The following is a 26,149-nucleotide window of genomic DNA, read 5'->3' on the forward strand; positions in this document are numbered from 1 at the left end:
CTAAAATGTCTTAAATGGCATGTGTTTGTATCCCTCCTTACAAGAAAATTCAAGGCAATGTATATGATTGGAGAAAATAAAACATACTATTATAAGGGACAGAAAAACATAGAGGGAAGAACGCCGCCCTCTTTTTGAGACCGGGGTCAGACTGGCCTCCAATCCACGCTTCCTCCTCAGTCTTTGATGTGCTAGAATTACAGGTGGGTAGCACAATGAGCAGCTCCAAAACTTGCTTGATCTTTCCTTTTAAAGATTTATTTATCTATTTAATGTATATGAGTAGACTGTAGCTGTCTTAGACACACCAGAAGAGGTCCACAATAATCTAGCAAAACACTCAAAAACAAAGAAAACCGTGTCCCCACTCTGATTTGATCATACTCCTGTGCTGAAGCTGGCCACTGCGATCTCTGTGCATAAAAAAAACAACGGCCCTGTACATGAACACTATACCGGGGACGCCTGTGGCCCTGGTATCCTCGCGGGGAGGGGGAGGGTTATGCCTTAACTGGTACGTTTACATCTGGAGAATGGACAGACACCCAGCCGAGCAAATTCCAAGGTAAAGTAGGCCTCCTAAATGACCAACTTCAGCCTTGTACAGATCCATACACTGAGAGGCAAAAACAATTTGTCACAGTCATCCAATCAGGAGAGAGCCAAGACCAGAAGCCAGGTTTTCTAAGCTCTTTATGGGGTTGGGGATTTAGCTCAGTGGTAGAGCGCTTGCCTAGCAAGTTCAAGACCCTGGGTTCGGTCCTCAGCTCCGGGAAAAAAAGAAAAAAAAAGAAAAAGTGAATCTAAGCTCTTTATACCACATTGCCTCTAGCACTGTGTATATATTTCTGGGTTTTTTTTCCTGCATACCTAATTCTTTCCCTTCATAATTTCCCTTGGGACTCCTATATAAACTTCATATGTGTATAGCTTTACATGGCCTGACTCAGGCAACTTGTCTTCCCTTAGCTGTCTGCTCTAGGGAATGTTCTTGATTCCAAAGGAGGATACACTCTTACAGACATTCTAGAGAACTGTCATTCAGGGACTGAGATAGTCAAGACCACACTCTAAGAGTAAGGACCTGAGTTTCTGAACAGTCTCAGAAAAGATGACTTGGGTGAAGTCAATTAGATAGGAAGGGCAAAACAGCCTGAAACCTGAAGGACCCGGGGAAGGCCCTAAAGACCAGTGGACCAGATTTTCAGATTTTCACATCAAATTCCTGAACCTTTAGCAAACCACGTCCCACGTAATGAAGAAAAGCCTAGTGGGTTTCTGCTTGTCAGTGATGCAAATGAAGTAGCAACCAACTTCACTCGTCCTAGCATGATGCCATGATCTATAATCACAGAATGGCAGATTCCTAAAGGAAAGCAATGACAGTCAGCAGGAGGCTGGCCGCAAAGCCCACTCATTCCTCCTCCAGCAGTGTTTCTTTCTGTTGCCAACAGAAGAGGGTTTGAAGCACTAAATTAGCTTCCTTACACAACTCTTAAATTCCCTGAACAGATCCATGAGCACCATTCCGCTTTATTCCGAGCACACGTGTGCTGTGTGTGTGTGTTGTGGTGTGTGTGTGTGTGGTGTGTGTGTTTTGTGTGTGTGTGTGGTGTATGGTGTGTGGTGTGTGTGTGGTATGTGGTGTGTATGTGTGTATGTGTTGTGTGTGTCTGTGTGTGTGGTGTGTAGTGTGTGTGTGGTGTGTGATGTGTGTGTGTGGTGTGTGGTATGTGTGTGGTGTGTGGTGTGTGTGCGGTGTGTGTGTGTGTGGTGTGTGTGTGTGTGTGTGTGCGGTGTGTGGTGTGTGTGTTTTGTGTGTGTGTTTTGTGTGTGTGGTGTGTGATGTGTGTGTGTGGTGTGTGGTATGTGTGTGGTGTGTGGTGTGTGTGCGGTGTGTGTGTGTGTGGTGTGTGTGTGTGTGTGTGTGCGGTGTGTGGTGTGTGTGTTTTGTGTGTGTGTGTGTGTGTGGTGTGTGTGTGTGTGCGGTGTGTGGTGTGTGTGTTTTGTGTGTGTGTGTGTGTGTGGTGTGTGTGTGTGGTGTGTGTGTGGTGTGTGGTGTGTATGTGTGTATGTGTTGTGTGTGTGTGTGTCTGTGTGTGTGGTGTGTAGTGTGTGTGTTTTGTGTGTGTGGTGTGTGATGTGTGTGTGTGGTGTGTGGTATGTGTGTGGTGTGTGGTGTGTGTTTTGTGTGTGTGGTGTGTGGTGTGTGTGTGGTGTGTAGTGTGTGTGTTTTGTGTGTGTGGTATGTGTGTGGTGTGTGTGTGTGTGGTGTGTGTGGTGTGATGTGTGGTGTGTGTGTGTGTGTGTGTGTGTGTGTGTGTCCTTCCATTGTGGTTTCTAGAGAATGAACTCAAGACAGGCTTGCCTGGCAGGTGCTTTATCTGTTCATTTTCAGGACACATTTTTTTGAGACAGGGTCCCTTGTTTGACCCCTCAGTGTTGTAAAGAATGATCTAGAACTCCTGACCCTCCTTCCTCTATCTATCTCCCGAGGGCTGAGATTATAAATGCATGGCAGGCTTGTAATAACCTTTGTCCTTTTGATACAGGCTTTCCGGTAACTGGTTCAGATGCAATCTCTCCAGAAAACTGTTTAGATAGTTAAACTCTGTCCTCCACCTTCTTCAAAACCTGGGCTTTTAAAGAACTAAGTCTGCTTCTTGCTGGTACCACTAACAATATATACAGGATAGAGTCAAAGGCAAAAACTTTGAACTGCACACACACATACACTTCTTATCAATTCCATCGTGTAACTTAATATCAGGTATTTATTTCAGTGTTTCATACAATACATATACAGAACACGATTAAGCTACATATCGTATACATTACATGAATATACAACACGGCACTTAGAATTATGGTCTGATAAATGGCATGCAAAGGTATATCTACTTCAATATTTATACAGATTTTTTTGTTTTACATATTTTAAGGAACAGCATAACAGCATAGTATTCCATTATAGGGGCATACCACAATTACTAGCTCCCGATTTAGTTTCCCCAAACACTACACACACACACACACACACACGCACGCACGCACGCACGCACACAGACAGACACACAGACAGACACACAGACAGACAGACAGACAGACAGACAGACAGACAGACACACACACACACACACACACACACACACGCACACGCGCACACACACACACACACACACACACACACACAAAGAGCGGAGCTGAACCTAGCCTGCTTGGGCTCCTCGCGACTCCCGGACACCCAGCCTGGTGGGCGGGGCTCCGGGGTAGGCGGGACTCCGACCGGAGGGCGCGGCCGCGGCTCCTCCCCTCTCCTCCGGCGGCGCCGGCGGCGGCAGCACTTCCGGGTCGGCGCGGAGGCGGGGCGGAGGCGCCGCGGCTGTTATTGTTCCGAAGGGCTGGGCCGCTGCGATCCGCGCTCGGCGCTGTCAGTTCGTCCCGCTGCCCCTCGGCCCTTGCTGCTGGCTCTGACGGCGACCGACGGCGGGCGGGGCCCGGGTTCGCGGCCGAGCGGCGCCGGTGAGGGCGCGGAGGAGGCGCACAGCGGGAGGAGGAGCCGTGAGCCTGGCACGGAGCGGCCGCGGCCATGGCGTACGCCTATCTCTTCAAGTACATCATCATCGGCGACACAGGTGAGGCCGGCGGCGGGCTTGGGAGACCCAGAGCGGGCAGGAGGGGCAAACGGCGGTGGCGCCGGTAGGCACGGGTCGGGCGGCGCGGCGCCTCCCTTCCTCCCTCGGTCCCCTGGCCGCCGCTCCATTTCCGCAGTGCTGGCGCTGGTGACGTGGGCGCTGCGAGCGGCCGCGGCCTGGCTGGGCCTTCCCCGCTTCGCCCGGGCCCGCTGCAGCCCAGCCAGCGGCAGCCGTTTGCCACTCCCGGAGAGTGTGACAGCAGGATGGCTGTCCCCGGGGCCCCGCCTCGACTGTCTTTGCGGCCCGGGGAGTGAGAGAAAAGCCGAGCGAATTAGAGCGTGACAGGCCCCAGTCCGGATTTTTCTCCCTGGTCCCACCTCCCCGACCTGCACGCTTCCGTCTAGGCCCTGGCAAGGCGCACCCTGAAGTGGGACAGCCTGTTGAGGAGAAAAAAAAATTGAAAAAGGAAAAAAAAAATCTTTTTTTTTTTGAAACATCCTCAACCTCCAAGTCCTAATAAGTCAGGTCACATGATTCAGTGGCAGGGCAATTCTTCTCGGGGTCATTAAAGCACTGTAGACTCCGGCGACTTTTGCCACGTGTATGCTGGGATTATTTGATTGGATAGTAATGCAAGGCAGGTCAGTGCTCTGGGTGTGAGCATACAGTGGGTATGCTGACTGACTACTGATTTTTTTCTTTTTTTCAGTTGTGTCAAGTCCAAGATCACAACTGCTAATTTTCAAGTGACCTCGTGTACATTTGTAGCAAAAAGAAAAAAAAATCAGTCCCCACTTAAAAATAGCATCCTAATAAGTTTCTCAAGCAAATAAGCAAGCTGTTCATGAAATACTTTGAATACCTGCGATTTGGGCCTCATTTCGAATCTAATAATAAACGTAAAGCTTGTTTAGGTGTTAAAACTATTAATACATCAGAGTCTGATTTCAGTGCTGACTGTTGCACAACCTAGACCCCTTACACAACTTTGTAAATGTAGAAGCAGGTTTGAGGTTGCCCTATGATGTAGCAGGTTCTATAAGTAACTCTGGAAGTATGTTGATTGCTGCCCAATAAAAACTTCCTGCTGTAAATACAGTTTTTCAGCAAGGGATGTGAGTGTGTGTGTGTGTGTGTAAGGAAACTGGATAGTTTTCTATGCAAGGTACTGGGTAAAGCCATATTTTGTAAACTGGGAAAGTGGTATCTAAAATAAAAGCACTGAGTTATAAAAAAGCAAAATTGGAGATGTCAGATTAACTGCAATATGCCTGGGTTTGTGAAACGGGAGTAACTAAGCACTTGGTTGTCTGAGCAGCAGCACAATTTAGATTGAGAATTTGCAAGGTATCCTGTTTTGATGAGGGATCTATTGTGGATTGACAAAGTAATGTGCAGGGAGTAATGGGAGGACAGATACTACCAAGCTGGTGCTGTGTTCTCAGGAAATGCGTCCCCATCCAAATACAGTCCCTGTGCGTGCCTTAGAAGGGAAGACACTTTCTTGGCATTCTGGTCTGACCTAGTTCTGGCATTTGACTGCTTGACACTGGGCTGTAGGGTAACACTTCGTCCACACTCCAGTTTATCTAGTGTAGTTTAACATCAGTTTACCCTGAACTACCTTGTCAAGAGGCAAGCTCTTGCTTTCATATGCCTTTGCCTTTTTAGTTTGATCCTCAGTGAACTGAAGTACCTCCTGCTTCTCTAGCATTCTTTCCTACCGCATCACCTTGCTGTTGCCTTCTGAGGCTTGTCTTGTCGGTCCTTCTCCCTCTGTTGGCCTGCCTTCTGCCATTATCTTTCCCTATGAAATTTTGTTAGTCTTTTAATTAAAGCCTTGCCCAGGCCTTCCATAATGCCTGCAGAATCAACATCTCTTGACCTCTTATATACACCAGTATTCTCCTGGTACCTTGGTTAGAAGTGAGTGCTTATTTTCTGGATTATAGTTCTCAATTTATATCATTTTCCTGATGTTTATTCCAGACTTATTTTATAGGTGTTTGTGTGGGCATCTGCATTTGCTTATGTACTTCTTGAGGGTAGAAAAGGTTTGCTGTATGGTTCTGTGCGTTAGGATGAACCTAGTCAAAGGTAGACCTTATATAGTTAACTACGTTAATCAGGAGCCAAATGGACTATACTTCGACTACTATACATTAATAATTTCAATTTTTAACTCCAATTCTGCTACCTTTTTGCTTAGTGCTTTTGCTTGAAAATTTCTACCATTTTATTTCATAGAGTGTACTAACAAGTATAATGCGATTTATAAAGTGTAAAGTGTTTTTGCTTTGAGCAAGCCTAGCTGAGTAATGTAAGTACATAATAATTATCAGAAAAAGCCAATTTCAGGAACCGAACACATCTGTGAGTTTTTAACCTCATCATCAATCCTTCTGTCCCTCATCCAGATACAAAAGTCCACAAGCCACTTGTGTTTACTCACAGCTAAAAATGCCCCCTTTTCTTTTGCCTAGATTGTGGTAAAACTGCCTTTCCTGACCAACTCTCTTCCTTCCCTGTTGGATTACAGTGGTCTTGTCCTCGCCTGCCCCGTTCTCTGGTCCTCCACCCTTCTTCCCCACTCTACTAGATTTTAAATGATCCTTTTTATTAGAAGGCTTTTCTTCTCACTATTGTGTGAAAAAGTTTGTGTACCTTGTGAGGAACTTCTTACTGCAGAGGTAACATTTGAGCTGAAGTTAAATAATGAGCACAGGTTAGGTGACCTAGGTTAGAGATTTGAGAACTAATCACGAATGCAGTCCTCTTTGTCCAAGATTTTATTATTTGAACTGTTAAAATTGTGAAGTCTTAATTTTTTGAAATTTTATGTATGTGCATGAGTAACTGCATATACTGTATATGCATGTGTGTTGGGGGTGTGTATGGGTGTGTGTGTGTGTGTTTATACCATGTACTTGCCTGATGTCTGTAGAGGCCAGAAGAAGGTGTCATATCAAATCACCTGGAACTGGAGTTGAGCTACCATATATGGTTTTTGGGAGCTAATCCATGATCTCTGAAAGGGCAGCAAGTGCCCTCAACAATTGGGCCCTCTCTTAAGTCCCCAAATTAAGAAATCTCGTAGGGAAGAAAAAAAAAAGTCTCAAATACATTTAAATCTTAATACATTTATAAATAAGCTCCTAGTGTGAGAAACTCCTCAGAGTTTCTCATTTGTCTCCACACTCCTGCTTTGATATCAAGGTTTGATGGCTGTACCATGGGTCAGACAGTTGCAGTGCAGAATTACAGATCATGCACCCCAAAATGCAAGGTCTTATTTATTTGGTGAAAATTATTCTGGTGCACTGGTTCACATGTAAAACTATTGACACCTGGGGATCTGACAGTTGCCCTTCTGGAATGAAGTGGGTGGTGACCTTTCTTTCTTTAGCCAAGAGGAAAGCACACTGAGGTCTTCTTCCTGCAGAGAGGAAGAGCCACCTAGCAGTAAGGTGTCTTGATTCCACAGAGGTGTCTCCACTGTTAAACTCAGTAGAAATTGGACTGTTGGTGGAGTGGAATGGTTTGAGTGCTGGATTAGGAGATGAATGGATGCAAAAAGCAAGTTATACAAGTGTAATCTATACCTGCATCCCCTTTTCTTTCTTAAGTTTTAATACGGTAATATTGGTCTTCATGTTACTTCCTGTGTGCATGGCCCAGCCAGGTTTCCATAGTGGCTGTCAACTGTATTTCATGTTTTGGAGTGTTTGGGGAAGTTTTCAATTAGCAATAATGACTCCTTGTGTAAATCTCATGGGCTACGACCTACTACCACAGGAAAGTTCCTGCAATTTCATTTGGCTGCTCCTCCTCAGGCTTGGAGGCTGTGTCCTGTACTGCAGAAGACAGAGCCACATAGAGCCTCTTCATCTCACCTCTAACTACCAGTTTTCTGTTAAACATACCTACTTGATTTCATTCACTTTGCTTATTTCCAAGCTTTAAAATACTCTACATTTTAGCTGCTGTTCTTTGCTTAGTAAAAGATGCTGGTTTCCCTGGGCTGCCACTCCAGGAGGTCACCTTCTTTTACTTCTTGTTTTTTAATTCAGAGCACTTGAGTCCTTTCATCTCTTGAGATGGTATTTTATTAGTTCCATGGTGACTTTTTATTCTTTCACTTGCTCAGTGGTGGTCCTTAATGCTAATTTTTCTAAAGATTTATTTATTTCATGTGTGTGAGTACACTGTCGTTGTCTTCAGACACACCGGAAGAGGGCATCGGATCCCATTACAGATGGTTGTGAGCCACCATGTGGTGCTGGGAATTGAACTCAGGACCTCTGGAAGAGCAGTCAGTGCTCTTAACTGCTGAGCCATCTCCCCATGCTAGTTTTTCTAAATTGACACTTTTCTTACTATTTTCTTTGTTTAAGTAATCCCTGAGGAATACTAAGACTTGGTTTGTATGGACTTTTCTATCACATCAACCTTAGCACTGTCTGGGTGGTAGATTGCCATAAAGAATTCTTAAGGCTTTTTGTGGTTTCTGTATAATCAGTGCCCCGTTGTCTGCCCCAGGGCTATTCACTTTTGCTTGCTTGCCTGCTCGCTTGCATAGATAGATAGATAGATAGATAGATAGATAGATAGATAGATAGATAGATAGATAGATAGATAGATTCTCATTTCTGAAATGATTCTTCTGCTCCTGGTTCTTCAGTGCTGGGATTACAGACTTATCTAGTCCTTATTTTTTTGTTTGTCTGTCTGTTTTTTTGGGAGGGTGTCCTGTGTTAATTTTGTTTTTGCCATTTGTTTTTATAGACAGATTTTATATAGTCCGGGCAGGCCTCAGTTTCTTGGTACGGGGAAGGATGATGTTGAAATGATCTTCTTGCTTAGTCTTCTCAAGTGCTGGGATTACAAAGCAGGCATGTACCAGTTTGCACAGCCCAATTTTTTATCTTATTTATTTATTTATTTATTTATTTATTTATTTATCTTTAGTTAAGGTCTCCCTTTTGTAACATAAGATTCTCCTGTCTCTGTTTCCTCAATGCTGGGTTTACTGGCTTGTACCACTGGGTCTGTTAGCTTTGAATATTTCAACACATTCATTTGGTTTCATTTTACAGATGAAAAAAGGTAAGCTATGTTTAGAAAGACTTATTTTTAGTAATCGTGGTACAAAGACCTTGGGCTGTTCAATACTGGTGGCCTGCTTCCTTCCCATTTGGCATCTATCCCCACCTACCTCAGTTTTACCTTTACCTCACTATACATCTTGGATAATCTGGGACTTGATGTACAGATCAGGCTAACCTCAAACTCATAGAGATTGCCTGCCTCTGCTTCCCGAGTATTGGAATTAAAGGGGTGCACCACCATGCTAGGCCCCCTCAATTTTGCTTTTTATAGCTGTGATAAAGTTAGGATTCTCCCAATTATCTTAAATACTCTCATCTTCAGGGGGACAGCTGATTAGTGACTTTGTCTGTGAGCAAATTGGGAGAGGAAGCGAAGATGAACATTGATAGCTGTGCTGTTGCAGCCAACTCCTTGAAGGCAGGATGTGCCTGACAAGGGCAGAGCTTCCAGGAATGGTAAATGTGTGATATGTAGGTTTTGCTGGGCACGCAGCATGGCATTCACCATTCTTCATTTCTAGAAATTGTAAAGGGTACAGAGACTGGTGAGTTTTGTGTAAATGGGGAATATAGGATATATTAATTTCCTGTTGTTACTATAACATGCTACCAGAAAATTAGCAGCTCAAATAAAATAAATTTATCTTAGCATTCAACAGTTCAGGTGTATGGCAAAAGTCTTGGCAAAAGTCAAGCCTTTGGCAAAGCTGGGTTTTGTTCTGGAAAGTCCTTTCTCATATAGGTTGTCAGCAGAACTTAGTTCCAATAGCGGTAGCTGGAGGGCTCTTTGATGGCTGTCATTTGAGGGCTTTCCCCAACTTTTCATATCCATAACCATAAGCATATATTCATAGGATATACCATACCTATATTCATAGGATAGAGAGAGTACATGCACTGTTTTTTTCTCTTATCTTCAAAGGCAGTAACAGACAGTTGTCCACATTTTTCTTCTGTCCTGTCTTTCTTTTTTGTGTGTTGGTTTGGTTTGGGGAAGGTCGGTTTTTTGTTTGGTTTGGTTTTGTTGTTGTTTTGGTTGGTTGGTTTTGTTTTGGTCTTTTTTTTTTTTGGTGTTGTTTTGTTTTGTTTTGAGACAGAGTTTCTCTATGTAACAGCTCTGGCTGTCCTGGAACTTGGCCCCAAACTCACAGAGATCCACCTGCCTCTAACTCCTGATGGCTGGGATTAAAGCTATGCACCACCATTGCCAGGCCATGCACTGCCTTTCTAAATCTTCTTCTGTCTTCCATGTCTGATTAATCTAGACTTTTAAAGATGCATATAATTACATGAGTCCACCTGGATAACCAAAATAACCTTTCCTTCTCCCAGTCTTGAGTTTTGTTTTTGCTTTTGGTCGTTGGATGTTACTTTCTAGGTCTCATTATGTAGTCAATGCTGGTCTGGAGCTTGTAGCAGTTCAGCCTTCTCAGCTGCTCAAGTGCTGACCTTAACACTCATCACCAGATCTAGCTGCTGTGCTGTTGTATAGGGCAGTGTCTCTGCTTTTGTAACTCACGGTATCTGAACATAAGTGTCCATGGAGACACTCTGTTTTCATTAGTTGAGGGTTAGGAAGTGTCATAGTACAACACTGCCCAGAACTAAGTTGGATTTTAGACTCCGGCCTTCTGACTCCAGAATCTCTCATTTCCCCTGTATTGTGAAGATTCCTTTGCGTCTCCCAAGCTCCTTATCAAAGTCTTTCGTGAGTTTGCTGATCTCTTGGTTTGTTGAGTTGCTGTTTGGTGCAGCATAGTCCTTTAGTTCCTTTATTTAAAGAAACAGTATCTGCACTCATACAAACCAGGAGTGACCTCTAATCCAAGCACTCAGGAGGCCAAGGCAGGCAGATCTCTGTGAGGCCAAGGCCGGCCTGGTCTACAGACTTCCAGGACGGCCAGGACTACACAGAGAAATCTTGTCTTGAAAAACCAATTTTAAAAAAAGAAGAAAAAAATACGTTTAATTGGGCTTACTGTCTAAGAGAGTTAGTGTTAGAGTTCATGATGACAGAGCAAAGGCATCGCCACAGGAGCAGCCGGGAAGTTACATTTTGATCCACAACTATGAGACAAAGACTGAGAGAACACTGAGAATGTCTTTCTTTTGTGACCTCAGAGCCTACACACCCCCAGCTCCTACCCCCACCCCACCCCCACCCACCACCTTCCAACAAGAACAAGGCCAGACCTCCTAAACCTTTCCAGACAGTTCCACCAACTGGGTGCCAAGTGTTCAAACATACAAGCTTATGGGTGCCATTCTCATTCAGACCACCACAGTGTGTGACTATGATTCTGTCTTGTTTCCTTGAATGATTTCCGTAATTATCTTACATTTGTTTTTAAAACCAACCCAGATTTGACCATGCTGCCTAGTGTCCAAGTAATACAGATTAAAAAACCAAACAAGTTCATTGTTTACTCTCTGTGTGTCCTGATATATTGATTTCCTTTTCCAGCCCCCAGGACATTGCTGCTTACCTTCTTTGTGACCACTTTTTAAGTGGTTTGCTGCGGCTCGTCTTTAGTGTTCCCAGCCTCTGGTGTATTTTCTTGTACTTGGCATTTTTCCTTTTTTGTATCTACATGGTTTAATAAATCTCCTTATATTAAGATGGTTAATAGTCTTTTTGTCCATCCATCCATCTACAACTCCACTGGTGATTTTTTTCAATGTATGTGTGCATTTATTCCTGTGGGTACATATGTGTAGATTCATGCACGCATGCACATGGAATTCAGAGGTTAACATTGGATGTCTTCATTTCTGTCCACCTAGGTTTTTCTAGGTTTGTCTTTTTGGACACAGGATCTCTTGATGAAGCTGGAGCTCACCAGATTGGCTAGACTGGTTAGCCAGAAAGTTCCAGGAATCCTCCGTCTCTGCTGTCTCTCTCTCCCCAACCCCAGCCTTGCATATATTCTCACCATACCAGGAGGTTTAGTTCTTGGTCCTCTAGCTCTTGCCAGTCTTTCTACTCCCTTCTTCCTTGATGTTCCCTGAGCCTCAGGTATAGGGATTATGTTGTGGATATTATCAGCTGGGACTGAGTACTTCATGGTCAGTTGCTGTCTTCATTTTGACAAGTTGCAAGGATTCCTGTAATTTATATAACCCATTACAATATTTTAAAATGTATTTTGAGCCTATAATTTGAAAAATGAAATGTTTTGTATACATAGTAATCAATGAAGATTTTAAATTTATTTCTGCTGCTAGGTGACACTGTTAGATAGACAGGGATTAAGACATAGATGACAAGCATATGGCTTTTTTCACATATCTCACACAGGAAGCAATAATAGGAATATCACATTTGCCAAGATATTTCACCTGTATATTATAGAACATTATAAAGGCTATTGTTCTGTGGGACTAAAATATAAATTTCTGAATTTTCTGTTTGTAAAACTGATATAAGTCCCATTTTTTTCCTCTAACTTCATAGCGGTATTTGAAATTCAAGTGTCAATTATGTGTCTCTTATTTATATACTGCTGGTATGCTGTTCTAAGTAGTGTGTTCATGCTTGGTATGCTGACAGATGCCTGTAATTCCAACATCTAAGAAGCTGATACAGGAACATTCTGAGTTAGAAGCCAGTTTAGGGTGTATAGTAAAAGTCAGGCAAGCCTGACTATATCAAGGTCTTACTCAAAATTAATTAGCTACTGTTAATTAAATAAACTTTGTTGAAGACAGGCATTTGTCCATTTTTAGCATTAACTGCTATGCATCTAGAAGTCAAATGGTATCACAAGCCCCTCTGGTTATTTTGGCCTACACCACACTCTTGGACACTTTTCAAGAGTTAGTATTTATAATTAGAAGATTTTGATTGGTGTGGTATCTTCACTGTATGATCTTGTTTAAGCTCAGATCTCTGCATCTTATGTAATGCCAAACTTACATACGTCTCTGGGTTTTTTTGTCTTTTGAGCTTGATATAAAACTATACATGTACTTTATAAACCACAAAGTGGCTTACTAATAATAGTACTTAAAGTTAATTGTTCCCTTCATTGAACTTCCTAAAATTAAATTAGTGGGATAGGCCTTGCCTATTTAAAAAGACTAGTTTACTGATTGCAGTCTAACTCCTTGAGTTGAAAACAAGATGATCACAAATTATTTTGATCTTGATGTCCTTTGTATTTAATAAACTTGAAAAGGTTCTTTTCTGTCTCAAGTGTCTCCCTGAACTACCAAGACTGGAAAGAGTATCAGAGGAAGATATCCCAGTTTTTACCAGTCTTTGGAAACCAGTGGTAGGGCAGTAGTAACTTTCTCCCTGGACTTCTGTACTTATTTTAATGATGTGCTGGCTACTTTTGTATCAATTTAGCACAAGCTAAAATCACTCAGGAAGCAGAACTTTCAATTGAGAAAAAGGTCTCTACACAGTTGGTTTATAGGGAAGTTTATAGTGCATTTTCTTAGCAATTGATGTGGGCAAGCCCAGCCCATTTTACATGGTGCCACTTCTAGGCTGGTGGTACTGGGTACTGTAAGAAAGCAGACAGAGCAAGCCATGAGGGAGCAAAGCCTTTTAATAGGCAGCGCTCCCCCATGGCCTCTGCATGACTTCCTGTCTCCAGGTTCCTACCTGTGTTCATGCCCTTCCTTCCCTGGATTACGTGACAACACCTTAAGTAAGATTGGGTGTCAACAATCTAGAACATGAAGTAATCCCTTTTCCTCCTCTAGTTGCTTTTGCTTGTGGTTTTATTAAAGCAATAGAAACCATGAGACATCACATGAGGGATTTCTCCCTTTTTTTAAACCCCTTTTTTTAAAGAAGGAGGTTTGTAGCTAATTTTACAGACCTGTTTTGTAAAAATGAATCTGTTGGTAGAGCTATCACATCTGTTTAGATAAAGTAATATTCCCTCAGTTTCAAAGGGGGAAGTAAAAGTGTGCATGGCCCTAATCACTGCTACTTAAAACTTTACCTCAGTCGGTAGATTAAAATAACAGAATGACTCACCACCAGTTAGACATTAGAACAAATAATTTTATGTCTGATCCTTGTATCCTAATTTCATCAATGGAATTGTACAGTAATTACTATTATACTTTTTTCAGAATCCTTTGTAACACCATGTATAAGTCTTAGTTTTTAAAATCTCTGCATAGTTAAATCATAATTAAATCTGTTTCTGATGCTCTTAGTCTACCCCTGTGCTGTTCTATTAGAAACCAGCTCTACTTAAACAAGATTTTTTTTTCTTTTTCCTTTTTCTTTTTTCTTTTTTCTTTTTTCGGAGCTGGGGACCGAACCCAGGGCCCTGTGCTTGCTAGGCAAGCGCTCTACCACTGAGCTAAATCCCCAACCCCTTAAACAAGATTTTAGCAAAAACCTTGGCTAGTTCACAGAATTTGGAGGAAGGTAGTAGAACCAAGGTTCAAAATGGACATGATGGAGGACAGTAGGACACAGTGGGGTCTGTCATACAGCCTGCTTAAGAAGATGGTGGGCTCGTGCCAGCGACTCTGTCCGGCTCTTCCATCTGTGCTGTGGCAACTGTGGATGGTTCTCCCGGTGACCCTTGGGGTTGTAGCACCCTCTCAAGATTCCAAGTTCTGAGCAGCAGTATCTGATTGGCCCGGTCTCTGTCAGTTTTCTACCTTAGCTTCCAAGGCGCTCAGTGATGCTCAGCCTCCAGAGCACTGGGATCAAAGGTCTGTGCCAGCACACACAGCCACTTTACCTTTTGTCTTCAATGTTGTTATGGTAATTTGTACATTTGTGTCAAAAGTCATTTCTGGATCAGCTGCTATTTGTACTTGAAGTTTTATAGATGTTGCCAGAAGACCTGCATAAGTCTGAGGGTGTTTAATCTAAACTCCCTGTATATTTTATGGTCTTAAATTTAACAAGCTAATTTTAACATTAATTCTGTGGATTAATTAACTACTCTATATTTTCCTAATTTAGCAGTTTGTTTTTGTTAATGTTACTTCTTTGGTTCTTAGCTTAATCTGTAAGTTACATAAAATAGTTTATTTTGCTTACAGCTTTTAAACTTTACAATAAAGCATTTATGTCCTAACATACTTCTTATAGGTTATGTATAATAGATTTTATTCCATAGTTATAATATATGATCTACCTTCTTTCCATAGCATTGTGAAAGGATGTTTTCTTTTTAAACTACTTGATTTTGAGACAGTGTTTTACTTTAGTCCAGGCTGACCATAAGTCCTCAGTGGCCCTTCAACCCCAGTCCCTTGTAGTCTAAAGTTACAGGAACGCAGCACCATGTCTACTTTTGCTTTATTTCCCAACTCTGGAAGCCTTTATTTAATAGGTTTATAGTAGAGTGCAGTTGGCCTCACTTTTTTCCATTTTATTTTTTTTAAAGATTTATTCATTTATTATATATAAGTACACTGTAGCTGTCTTCACACACAGCAGAAGAGGACATCGGATCTCTTTACAGATGGTTGTGAGCCACCATGTGGTTGCTGGGAATTGAACTCAGGACCTCTGGAAGAGCAGTCAGTGCTCTTAACCACTGAGCCATCTCTCCAGCCCCCATATTATTATTTTTTTCTTTGCTTCATCCATCTTGTCTAATTGGCCCCATATTATTTTTGAGATGGGGTTTTTCTGTGTAACCTGGCAGACTTCAAACTTGCAATTTTGCCACCTTGCCTCCCAGGTACTGGACTCACAGGTACTTTGCCCTCCAGCTATGTTTCAGATAAGCAAGAGAAAAGTGTTTGAATTTCTCATGATGGATTCATTTTATCATGAACCATAGCAAAAGTAGTGTAGCTGAGATCTTCCAGTACCTGAGTTGGGTTAGATCCAAGTATTTCCATTGTGCTTTGTGATGGTGTGTGTGTTTAAGGTCAGGATAATGTTGGGTGTTCTTCCCCAGGAGCTTCCCTTGTTTTGAATCCTTTGAAAAAGGATCTCACTAACCTGGAACTTGTTGATTAGGCGAGTGATCCAGTGAGCCAGCTCCAGAGCGCTTCCTGGCCTTAGCTCTCCAGTGCTGGGTTTACAAGCACAGGCCACTATACTTGGACTTTTTACGTATGTGCTTGGGATTGAACTCAGATTCTCCTGTTTCCATTGCAAGTACTTTGCCTACTGAACCATCTCCCCAGCCCCTCCAAGGTTTCTTTTAGACAAGGCACAGGGTGTGCTACATTTTACATAGTAGCCTCAGGCTCAGAAGTATGTGCAAGCATATTCTAACCTTGTGCAGTCAGGTTTAACATTCTGTGTTTTGGTCTAGTTCATTTTGTGTTAGCTATGACTCACTGAGTTGAGCCCATGACCTAGCTAGCTATACTCAGAATTTAAGACCATTATCCTGGGGCTGGAGAGATGGTTCAGTAGTTAGCGCACATACTGCTCTTCCAGAGGACCCAAGTGTAATTCCCAGTGCTCACATCAGGTCGCTTGCAACTCCCTGTAACTCCAGCTCCAGGAGTTAGCTCATAACTCTGGCATCTTCAAGCACCTGCACACAGATACACAGCAAACACAATTTAAAATAATAAAAAATATTTTTAAAAGTTATTATCTTGGGGTTTTATTGCTGTGAAGAGATACTATGACCACAGTAACTCTTATAAAGAAATTTAATTGAGGCTTAATTAAAATTTAATTGGAGCTTGCTTATAGTTTCAAAGATTTAGTCCATTATCATCATGTCAAGAAGCATGGCAGTGTACAGGCAGTTGTGGTGCAGAAAATGGAGCTGAGAGCTCTATATCTTGATCTGCATTCACCAGAAAGAGACTGTGTGCCACACAGTGTAGCTTGAACATAGGAGACTTCAAAGTCTCCTTGTTCCTACTACTTCCTCCAACAAGACCACACTTTCTTCCTAATAATGCTATTCCCTATAGGCCAAGCATATTCAAACACATGAGTTTCTGGGGGATCATTCCTATTCAAACCACCACAGTTATCCTGAGTGACTCTCTGGTTCCAGCGACAGACATATGTGTTGAGAAGTAGGGTGTGCTTTGTCCGGATTTTACCCCAGCACTGGTCACTTTCTATGATTGAAGCAAACCAGAGGGGAAAGCAGAATGAGCTGCGAGGAAGAAAGGAACAGGCATAGTATTATTTTGAAAATACTTATTTGCCCTACTTGCTATTAGATTAACACATAAGTTACTCCCTAAGAAAAGTACTAAATGTTTTCTTTTGTTTTCCATTTTTTATTCATTTGTTTTTATTTCATATAGATGTGTATGTGTGTGCCTGAGTATATTGTCTGCATCACATTCGTGCTAAGGGGCTGTGATGGTCAGAAGAGGTATTGGAGCCTCTGGAATCAGAGTTACAGCTCTGAGCTGCTGTGTGGGTGCTGGGAACTAAGCCTGGGTCCTCTACAAGAGCAACAAGTGCTCCTGACCACTGAGCCATCCTTCTTAGTCCTATTTTCTGATTTTGAATTAACATATCTAGCTTTGTATTTGTGAATACATTACACTTAAGCTAAGCTTTTCTACACTTAACCTATATTCTAGATCTTCCTATTTCAGCAATTGAATTTGGCTTATCTTACTGGAGGATGTTGTTAATTATGCCAAGTATATTAGCCAGAGTTTACCTGGCTGACAGGAAATCACCCAAAATTTGAACAAAGCAGAAACAAAATCAGCAATCCTAAACTGTAATGAAATTAGAGTCAAGATGGGGAGAAGACTGGCTAAGGGATAGAGAAAAAAAATTAAGGAACACAATGAAAGGACTGAGGGTGACTAAAGCTGCCTAGTATGCACAAAGCCTTGGGTTTACTCCCCAGCACCACATAAAAGCTGGCTAGGCATGGTGTAATCTCAGCACACCTGTAATCTCAGCATGTAGGAGATAGAAGCAGGAAACCAAATGTTTAAAGTCATTCCCATCTACATACCAAATTTGAGACCAGCCTGGACTACATTGGACTCAGCCTCAATAAAAATACAGAAAGAAAGAACACTGGTGGGGGAAAACTGAGAGAAGGCCCTCCCTCTGCCATTGTAGTGAGGCAGGGCATAATGGAACAGATCTGGCACCTAGGTGTCTTTGGAGGGATTGCGGCTCAGGTCAGCCCATAGCAGTTTACTGAGGAGCTTAGATAGGTAGGATCCTGCTGGAACTCCAGAGGCAGCTGAAGCAATAATGGGGGAGTTGGCCATAGAGAGGCACAAATGCTGTTGCTGTCCGGAAGCTAGGCTGTGCCCTGCTGCAGATCCTCTGATCTCACTAGCAGACAATTATCAGTTGACTATCATCCTAGTATACTCCTGTGAGTTTACCTTTTCAAAGGAAAATCACATGTAAATTCAGGATAGATCATGGCAGACATGAGATTCTAATGTAGCACAGTCACACTTTATTCCCTAGAATACTATCCTGTCTGAAAACGTCCCATTTAAAAAATAATGTTAGGGGCTGGGGATTTAGCTCAGTGGTAGAGCGCTTACCTAGGAAGCGCAAGGCCCTGGGTTCGGTCCCCAGCTCCGAAAAAAAAGAACCAAAAAAAAAATAATAATAATAATAATAATAATAATGTTGGGAGGCTGGAGAGATGGCTCAGTGGTTAAGAGCACTGACTGTTCTTCTAGAGGTCCTAAGGTCAGTTCCCAGCAACCACACAGTGGCTCACAACCATTTGTAAGGAGATCTGATGCCCTCTTCTAGTGTGTCTGAAGACAGCTACAGTGTACTCATATACATAGAAAAAAGTTGAAAAAGTAGTCATTTTTCTTGAAGTGTAGACTAGATTTATCATAGAGGAATGAGTAGTCTCTGTTCTCTTTATGCAAACACAACATTAACTCAGCGTTCCCTGAGCATCTGCTTTCTGAGGCTGTTGACTATTAGAATAATTTTCAAATGACCAAAGAGTACATCTTAACTGCACCTGAAGAAGGAAGCACGATTGCACTCAGACAGTAAAGGTACAGTTTGCTAAAGGTTGATAAAGTAGGCCTGAATGGGCAAAATGTCAGGCTTGTCTTTAGGTTCTAGGAAAAGTACCAGCTTGCTGCCACTTTGTGTCTTCTTCATGTGTCTCAGTAGATGTCATTAGGTCAGTAGTGTGGTCACTGTAATATGAGCAAACAAGGCTTGAAAACCTAAAGCAGTCTTTCTTGTCAGTGCTGTACAGGATTCAAGTCTAGTCCAGTAAATAGTAGGCACCTCTCACATTTGTTGGATGGTAGTAATCACTGAAATACAGAAGGTTCACCAAATGCTTAAAAAGTAACAAGAGACACTACTTTGAAGAATTAGATACGCCCCCTGCTCTACAGAGTTAACATCCACAGAGCTGGAAACTGGGAGTTACCTTAGTGGAGGATACGCCTTTCTAGCAAGCATTAGGCTCTGGATTTAGTACTTAACATGGGGATGGGGGTGGAGGAGAGTCAACAGAGCCATGATAAGGTCTCTGGTCAAGGAACTGGATATAGACTATCTTCTGAAACACCAGCTTATGAGTGAATATATACTTGTAATGGCATAGCAGGAGTATCAGATGTTAAAATAACCTTCCCCTTCTACTTCTTTACTCCCATATTTCTGGCACAGTTGTATCTAGTAGAGATTGGATAAAAAAAATGGATACTACTGATAAAAGTTAGAAAATACCTTGTTTGCGTAAGCTAATAAATTTCTAAAGAATGGACACTTCAAATGTATGCTCTTTATTTTTAAATAAAAGTTATGTGTATACTAGTACAAAAATATTAAAGGTCTGAAAACTGTCTGTGGAGATGAAAAATGGCGCTGTACAGGAGAGGTATAGAGCTCCCGAAGTGCATGTGCCCACATGGTAGTCTTTACTGAGTACAGCATGGAGTAGGTGGGGGACTTTCTCTGCAGTGGACAAACCTGACAAATTGCTTCAACCAAGATGAACAGTTACTTCATAGAAATAGAAGTTACTTCTAGAAAATAGAAATCTTCTCTGTGGCCTTCCTCTCAAGCACTCATGACCTGAACCTAGTCATGACAAAAATGAAATTACAGGCATCACCAGCACAGTTTTTTATTGATTGTGTAGCAGTCTTTCAGCTTTGTCAAAGTGCTTGTTTTTACTGCTTTCCGTTTTTCAGGGGAGTGTCTTGCATTGTTCAAACTATGGTTTTTTGGTAATGTGGCATTAATTTCTTTATTTCTGTGCCCAAGTAGTAGTATTCAGAACATAAGCAGGTGAACATTCAATAAACAGCTGCCATCTTCCTTTTGTGGGGTTATTGCCTTTTCAGGGTGTTAGGTTGCTGGTTGGTTTTTTGTTTTGTTTATAGCAGCATGGCTGTCTTCCTGACTTTCTTCCCTATGTCTTTGTTTCTTTAACCTTAAGACAAAGCCTCTTATAACCCAAGCTGGCCTCAAACTCTGTAACCAAGAGTGAACTAAACTCATGATCCTTTTGCTTCTGCCTCTAGTGCTGATATTTCTGATGTATGTCACCATGCCTTGTCCTTTTTATTAACACAGAGAAATGTATAAAATATCAGATTTTGTTGCATTTTCACATATGTATAGAACACACATTGATTATATTCACCCTCTATTACCTTGTTCCCCTCTTCCTCTTCTCTAATAATCCTTCCCTCCTCCCTCCCCCTCCTCTTCCCCACCCCTCTTTTCCATAGATAGGGCATTCCAGAAAAGAAGTGAAGCTTTTCTTTCTAAGTCTGCTTTATTCTGTCTAACACGGTCCTTTCCAGTTATGTCATCCTCTTAATCTTTACTAATACTCCATTATGTATATACATCCTGCATTTGCCTTAGTTCTTTATGAGGCCACCTGCCCTTAGATTTAGTCCACATCTCAGTTCCCGATTAGTTTATCTTGAAATTCTTAAGACACATCTGCAGTGCCTTCTTTCCAAATGAGATTGTGGATTGAAACTGTCATATGTCTTTAGGGTCCCTGTCTGCTCAGCTTGCTGTCATCAGCGACCAGAGAAGTGTGCAGTGGGACAATGGAAAGACACACAAAATCAATAATAATGTTAAATTTTAAAAACAGCTGGGGCTCTCAGTATGAACCACCAATCAAAGAACATGCACAGGCTGGACCTAGGCCTCCCACACATATGTAGCTGATGTGCAGCTTGGTCTTCGTGTGGGTTCTGACCAACTGGAATGGGGGCTGTCCCAAAGCTGTTGCTGATATGTGGGACATGTTCTTCTAGCTGGGCTGCTTTGTCTAGCCCCACTGGGAGAAGAAGCGCCTAGCCTCACAGAGACTTGAAGTGCCAGGGAAGGAGGAATGGGGGAAAGATTGTGGGAGAGGATGACCAGGAAGGGGACAGTGAATGGGGTGTAAAGTAAATAAATAAAAAGATTAATTTAAAAAATGAAGATTGCTTTTCTGGACAATATTGGCCTGCCAACAGCATGCAAACAGTTCTGAAGTCACTTTCCTTAGCCAGAAGCTGATATGCTTAAAGATATTCTTAAAATATACCTTTAAAACTTTTGACTAGGCCAGATAAATTTTGATAGACATTTTCTATTTTCTATATTTCTGTATTCATCTTGAAGAATTATTAATGCTTGTATTAAGGTTTTGAATTTTCAGAATACTTTTAAATTTTGTTATTTGAACCTGTGATATTCCTTTGAGGGAGGAATAGTGTTCTCTCTTTATCTGTTTAGTTTTCGTTTTTTCTTTTGCATAATCTGTGCATGTGTGTGTCCGTGTATGTGTATGTTAGTATTATGGAGTACCAGACCAGGGCTTTGTGCATGTTAGGCAACGCTCTACCACTGAGCCACTCAAGTCACAGTCCTGTAGGATTTTCTTTTTCTCATTTTACAAACAGAAAAATTGAGCTGAATTTTTATAACTTTTTTGTTCAAGATTTATGAGTTAAAAGCTAAAAGAGATTTTAATTAAAGTTAAAAGGAAAGACTAGTGAATATTATAATGAAGTTGTTTATAGCAAAATGGTTTCTAAAAAGCTTTTGTCTGGTTGCAAAATAAACTTTTAATATTTAAGTTATACTTGAATTTCTACTATAGGATCTGTATTTGAATTGTATCAGCATTTAGAGTTCTAATCACAGATTCTCAGAAGACTGAGACTGGAAGATTGGTGTAAGTTCAAGGACATAGCAAGACACTGTCTTAGAAAACCAAAATTAAGCAAACTTAAACCTAGACTGTTCATTTACTGGAGTTTTGTTTCCCACCCCTACCCCTTCCCCCTCTTCCTCTTCCCCTGTAGGACCATTGTACAACACTGTTCTGTACTAGTTAGCAGTATACCACGCTGTTCTGAACTAGTTAGCAGTATATCATGCTGTTTTGTACTAGTTAGCAGTATTCCATGCTGTTTTGTACTAGTTAGCAGTATTCCATGCTGTTCTGTACTAGTTAGCAGTAGCCCTGGCGCTTTCCAGACCGGTGACTTTTCCCCCTGTCATGTTTTGAATGTAAATTGTTTGGCTTGGGAAAAATAGGATCATCACCAATTTTTAAGACTCTTGAAATTACCAGAAATTCTAAAACGACCCATTGATTTCTTAGGAATCCGAGTTTCTTGCAAAGTGTTTCTTGCCCCAAATCTCTTGAGGACTAAGTAGATGAAACGTCAAGCTTTAAGACCGACCTTATAGATTCTCTGGGATGGAGCTTCAGGAATTTGAATTTTAATGTACCTTGATGTTAATTGTTTGCCACAGACACGGTCTTTAGGGACTTGATTCTCACAGTGCTTTGTCCTACAAAGGGAACAATCAGTGACTTGGACCCTAAGTTAAATAAAAAATAAATTAAAATAAAAGGCTGAGGTAGAAGGATTGCTTTGTTTTGAGTTCAAGGACAGCCTCTGCTACATAAACCAGGACAGGAAAAAAAGAAGAGAAGCAGACGAGATGGCCGCAGCACTATTACATGCATCATGTGTGTTCACAGAGAAGTCATAAGCCTAATGAAGGCCTTAAAGTGTAGTATTTCTTATCAGCTTGTCAAGTTGGAGCAGTGGGAATCCCTGCCAGGAAGCCTGCTAGCCTGACTCTGAGCCCTGAGCCCTGAGCCCCTCTGGTGGAATTGGTTAATTGCTGCAGTTGTCCTTTGACCACCACCCATGCATCATAGCACACACTTTTACATACATACACATACACACCACGAAGAGTATTTTCCACATCAGATGTTTTGGAAGAAGAAATGATGACTAAATTTTAGATCTTTCCCCAAGGAACTTTGTTTATAAAAGAGATGAAATAGCCATTTAAATAACTGATAGTATAAATTAAAATTAGTAATAAATGCCTTTTCAGAAATAGAAGTCCATTAAAGATCACATCTAGCTAATGGAAAAAAGGCCTTCACAAATGGAGGTGATCAGCCTCACCAAGCTCAGGGAGAGGTAGGAGACGATGGTCGTTAATTGTTTGCTGAGGAAAGGAGTCTTTGCCTTCTAAACACATCTGTCGTTTCCACATTCTCAAAATACCGCTGCCTTGGTCTTCTCCTTTTTCTGAAGCCATTTCAAGCAAAGGCAGTGTGGAAGTCTGGCTTACTAACTGCTGTGTGATAACTGCGAGGTTGCTGAACAAAACTAAGTCACCCTCCTTGAAAGATGTGAGGTTCTTGACGGTTGTGCACCGAAGAAAGGATTCAGTACAGAGAGAAGCGTAACCGTGGGGGTAATCGGGGTTGGCTACTGCTCAGAACCTACAGAAAAGCCTGGGCCTACCTGTGAAGAAAAGGGATGCTGGGTGCTCTAGGACTGAAGGGACTCGGACAGCGCAGATGCATGAAGGAAGCTTGGCATAAAGAAGTGAAACATTTGGTAAAAAAAACTCTTAGATTTAGACTTTTTAATTAAATTAGATAATGAGTTCTAGAGTCACTCTGTGTTCTAAGTGTGTTATGTGTTAACTGATTTAATTTGCCCAACTCTGTGATAAACATGCATTCTTATCCCCATTTTATAAATGACACAGAGGACAACACACGTCTTATCCATCTTCCCAGGGGGGGGGGGGGTGCTGTGGAAGGATTGCTAAGACCTAGTTGCTGTTCTAGAACTTCAGCCGCCATGCCTCCTTTGCATAGAAAGCTAGTGAGTAAGAGCAAAGGGTTATTTTAAGAAATTGAGAACTGCAAATTATGACTGGCTGTTCACAGCAGCAAAAGCCCTTGCTGCCACTTTTCTAAAGTCAGTCTTAATTTCTGTGAGATATTTTTTCTGATTGTTTATTCATGTTTTAATTTCCAGGTGTTGGTAAATCGTGCTTATTGCTACAGTTTACAGACAAGAGGTTTCAGCCGGTGCATGACCTCACAATTGGTAAGTTTTCTGAAAGAAAACACATTAAATGTTTTGAATAACTTATGTATAATATACTAGGGGTCCATTGAACAAGCAGTGAAACTAGATTTGTTGTTGTGCAAAATGTAGTCTCTATTCCTTTTACAAATAAATACATAATAAAAATAAATATTAACTAACTTTTCATACAGGATTAGAGTATGAGGGACATTAATATTAAAATTTCAGTTCTATTTAATTATGAATTATATTTTTAAGAGACAAAATTGCACCACAATGGATGCTTACTGGAAACTGAAACAAGTCAAATTATTTCTCCACTTCCCATTTCACCTTTTCTTTGTCTACAGTGAAAACAACAGTACCTCTCCACGTTACCATAGCAGTAAATGAGCTGTAATGGAAGGCACTAGAGCAGTGCCCTCAGTGTGGCCATACTGCATGTGGCCTGTAGTCACTGCCCACTATGAAGTGTAAATGAGACAGGTACTAATAACAAATAGTCAATCGGTGTTAGTTACTACTTTACATAGTGTAAAATACTACTTTTTATCAATACACAAAGCTTCGAAGTTAAAATGAGTGAAAAACTAAACGTTTTAGATAGACACAGTTTGTTTGAAAATTCTATTGTTGGTCAGGCATGGTGGCATGATCTTGCAAACCCAGTACTTGGGAAACAGAGACAGGAGCTTCACCACAAGTTCAGAGCTATGTAGCAAAATGTCTCTTTAAAAAATTAATTAAATTTATCTATCACTAGATGGATGGGTGGGTGAGTGGGTGTTGGATGGATGGATGGATAATCTAGAGCAGTGGTTCTCACCCTGTGGTTTGAATCCCCTTTGGGGATTGAACTATCCTTTCACAGGATTCAAACATTAGACATCCTGCATATCAGACATTTACATTAGGATTCTCACACAAAAATACAATTATGAAATAGAATAAAATGATTTTATGGTTGGAGGTTACCAGCCCACAACTTGAGGAACTGGTTTAAGAGTCATTGCATTAGGAAGGTTGAGACCCATGGGAGATGTGGGGGATCTGACAGGTAAGTAATCTAGCTGGATGATTCTTCTGCAACCTGCTAACAACTGGAATTGAATTAAATAGAGAAAGGGGGAGTACTTGGCAGTTGTAGTTCTTTTGTTTAGTGACATTCTCTCACTGGATGCCTGGTCCTGCTGGTGAGTTGTGTTTAAGACAGATCTCCAGGTATTATAAACAGACAGTCCTTTGCAGTCCTCTGCTTTCACCTCCTGAATTCTGGGTCACAGTTGTGTCCTACCACACTCAGTCTCTTCATTTTATTATTTTATTTACTCATCACACTTTACTAACAGTGAATACAGGAGGATCTAGGCGTTCAAGGCTAACCAACCTCAGCTATGTAGTGAGTTTAAGTCTAGTCTAGACAGCATGAAACCCTATCTCAAAAAACCAAAACCAAAGGACTGGTGAGAGGAGGGTTAACAAAAAAATAAGGATGTGTGAAAACCTCTTAAAACCTTCTACTTTGTAAAGTCTTTTGTTTGTGTGTGGGTTTGGTTTTTGTTTGTTTTAGTGGTTGTGGGGTTTTTTTTTTGTTGTTGTTGTTTGGTTGGTTTTGTTTTTGGAGTTGTTCTACATGGATAGTGCTTTCCCCAGACAACATGGCGATTAAATGTAAATCTTAGTACTAGGCATAGGATTTCTCACTGTGTGTCTTTATTCGTCAAGGAAGTTCCAGAAGTACCTACAATAACTCAGGTTGTTACCATTGCTCTTGGTTACCCACAAGAACTTAATAACAAGACCAACCCTGATGCTAAAAATACAACCCAGTATTATTACAGGACACAAAGAAATCAAATAGAACTGATCTGGAAATTTCTTATGTGTTGGCTAATGTTTGTAATGCGGGAAGATGCTGCAGCTTGTGTGGGGGAGACAAGCTATCAAGGCTCTTACTGGGCATCAAACCCTGCATGTTACAATATCCTTTCAGGCAATGTGTGCCCACTTGTGCAACGGTGGCACAAATGTTATGTCAGCAACTAAATGCCTTTTGATTAGATGTGAGGCCTGCTCCACATATCTGAAACTGTAAATTTGATCAAAAGCCCATGGCTAGGGAGGTCATAGGCCCTAGGCGCC

The 26,149-nt window shown here is 41.5% G+C and overlaps 1 protein-coding gene across 1 annotated transcript in view; it reads left to right on the forward strand.

The window, feature by feature from the left end:
• Nucleotides 1–3,387: 3,387 nt before the first annotated feature.
• Nucleotides 3,388–26,149, forward strand: part of Rab2a (RAB2A, member RAS oncogene family) — a 64,019-nt gene continuing 41,257 nt past the window's right edge. The window contains exons 1-2 of the mRNA NM_031718.2: nt 3,388–3,635; nt 23,954–24,025. Coding sequence (NP_113906.2) covers nt 3,590–3,635; nt 23,954–24,025 — 118 coding nt within the window. The 5' untranslated portion in view covers nt 3,388–3,589. The remainder of the gene's footprint in view (nt 3,636–23,953; nt 24,026–26,149) is intronic.

The sequence above is a fragment of the Rattus norvegicus genome, chromosome 5 (assembly GCF_021556685.1).
Source record: "Rattus norvegicus strain SHRSP/BbbUtx chromosome 5, alternate assembly SHRSP_T2T, whole genome shotgun sequence".
Classification (NCBI taxonomy): domain Eukaryota; kingdom Metazoa; phylum Chordata; class Mammalia; order Rodentia; family Muridae; genus Rattus; species Rattus norvegicus.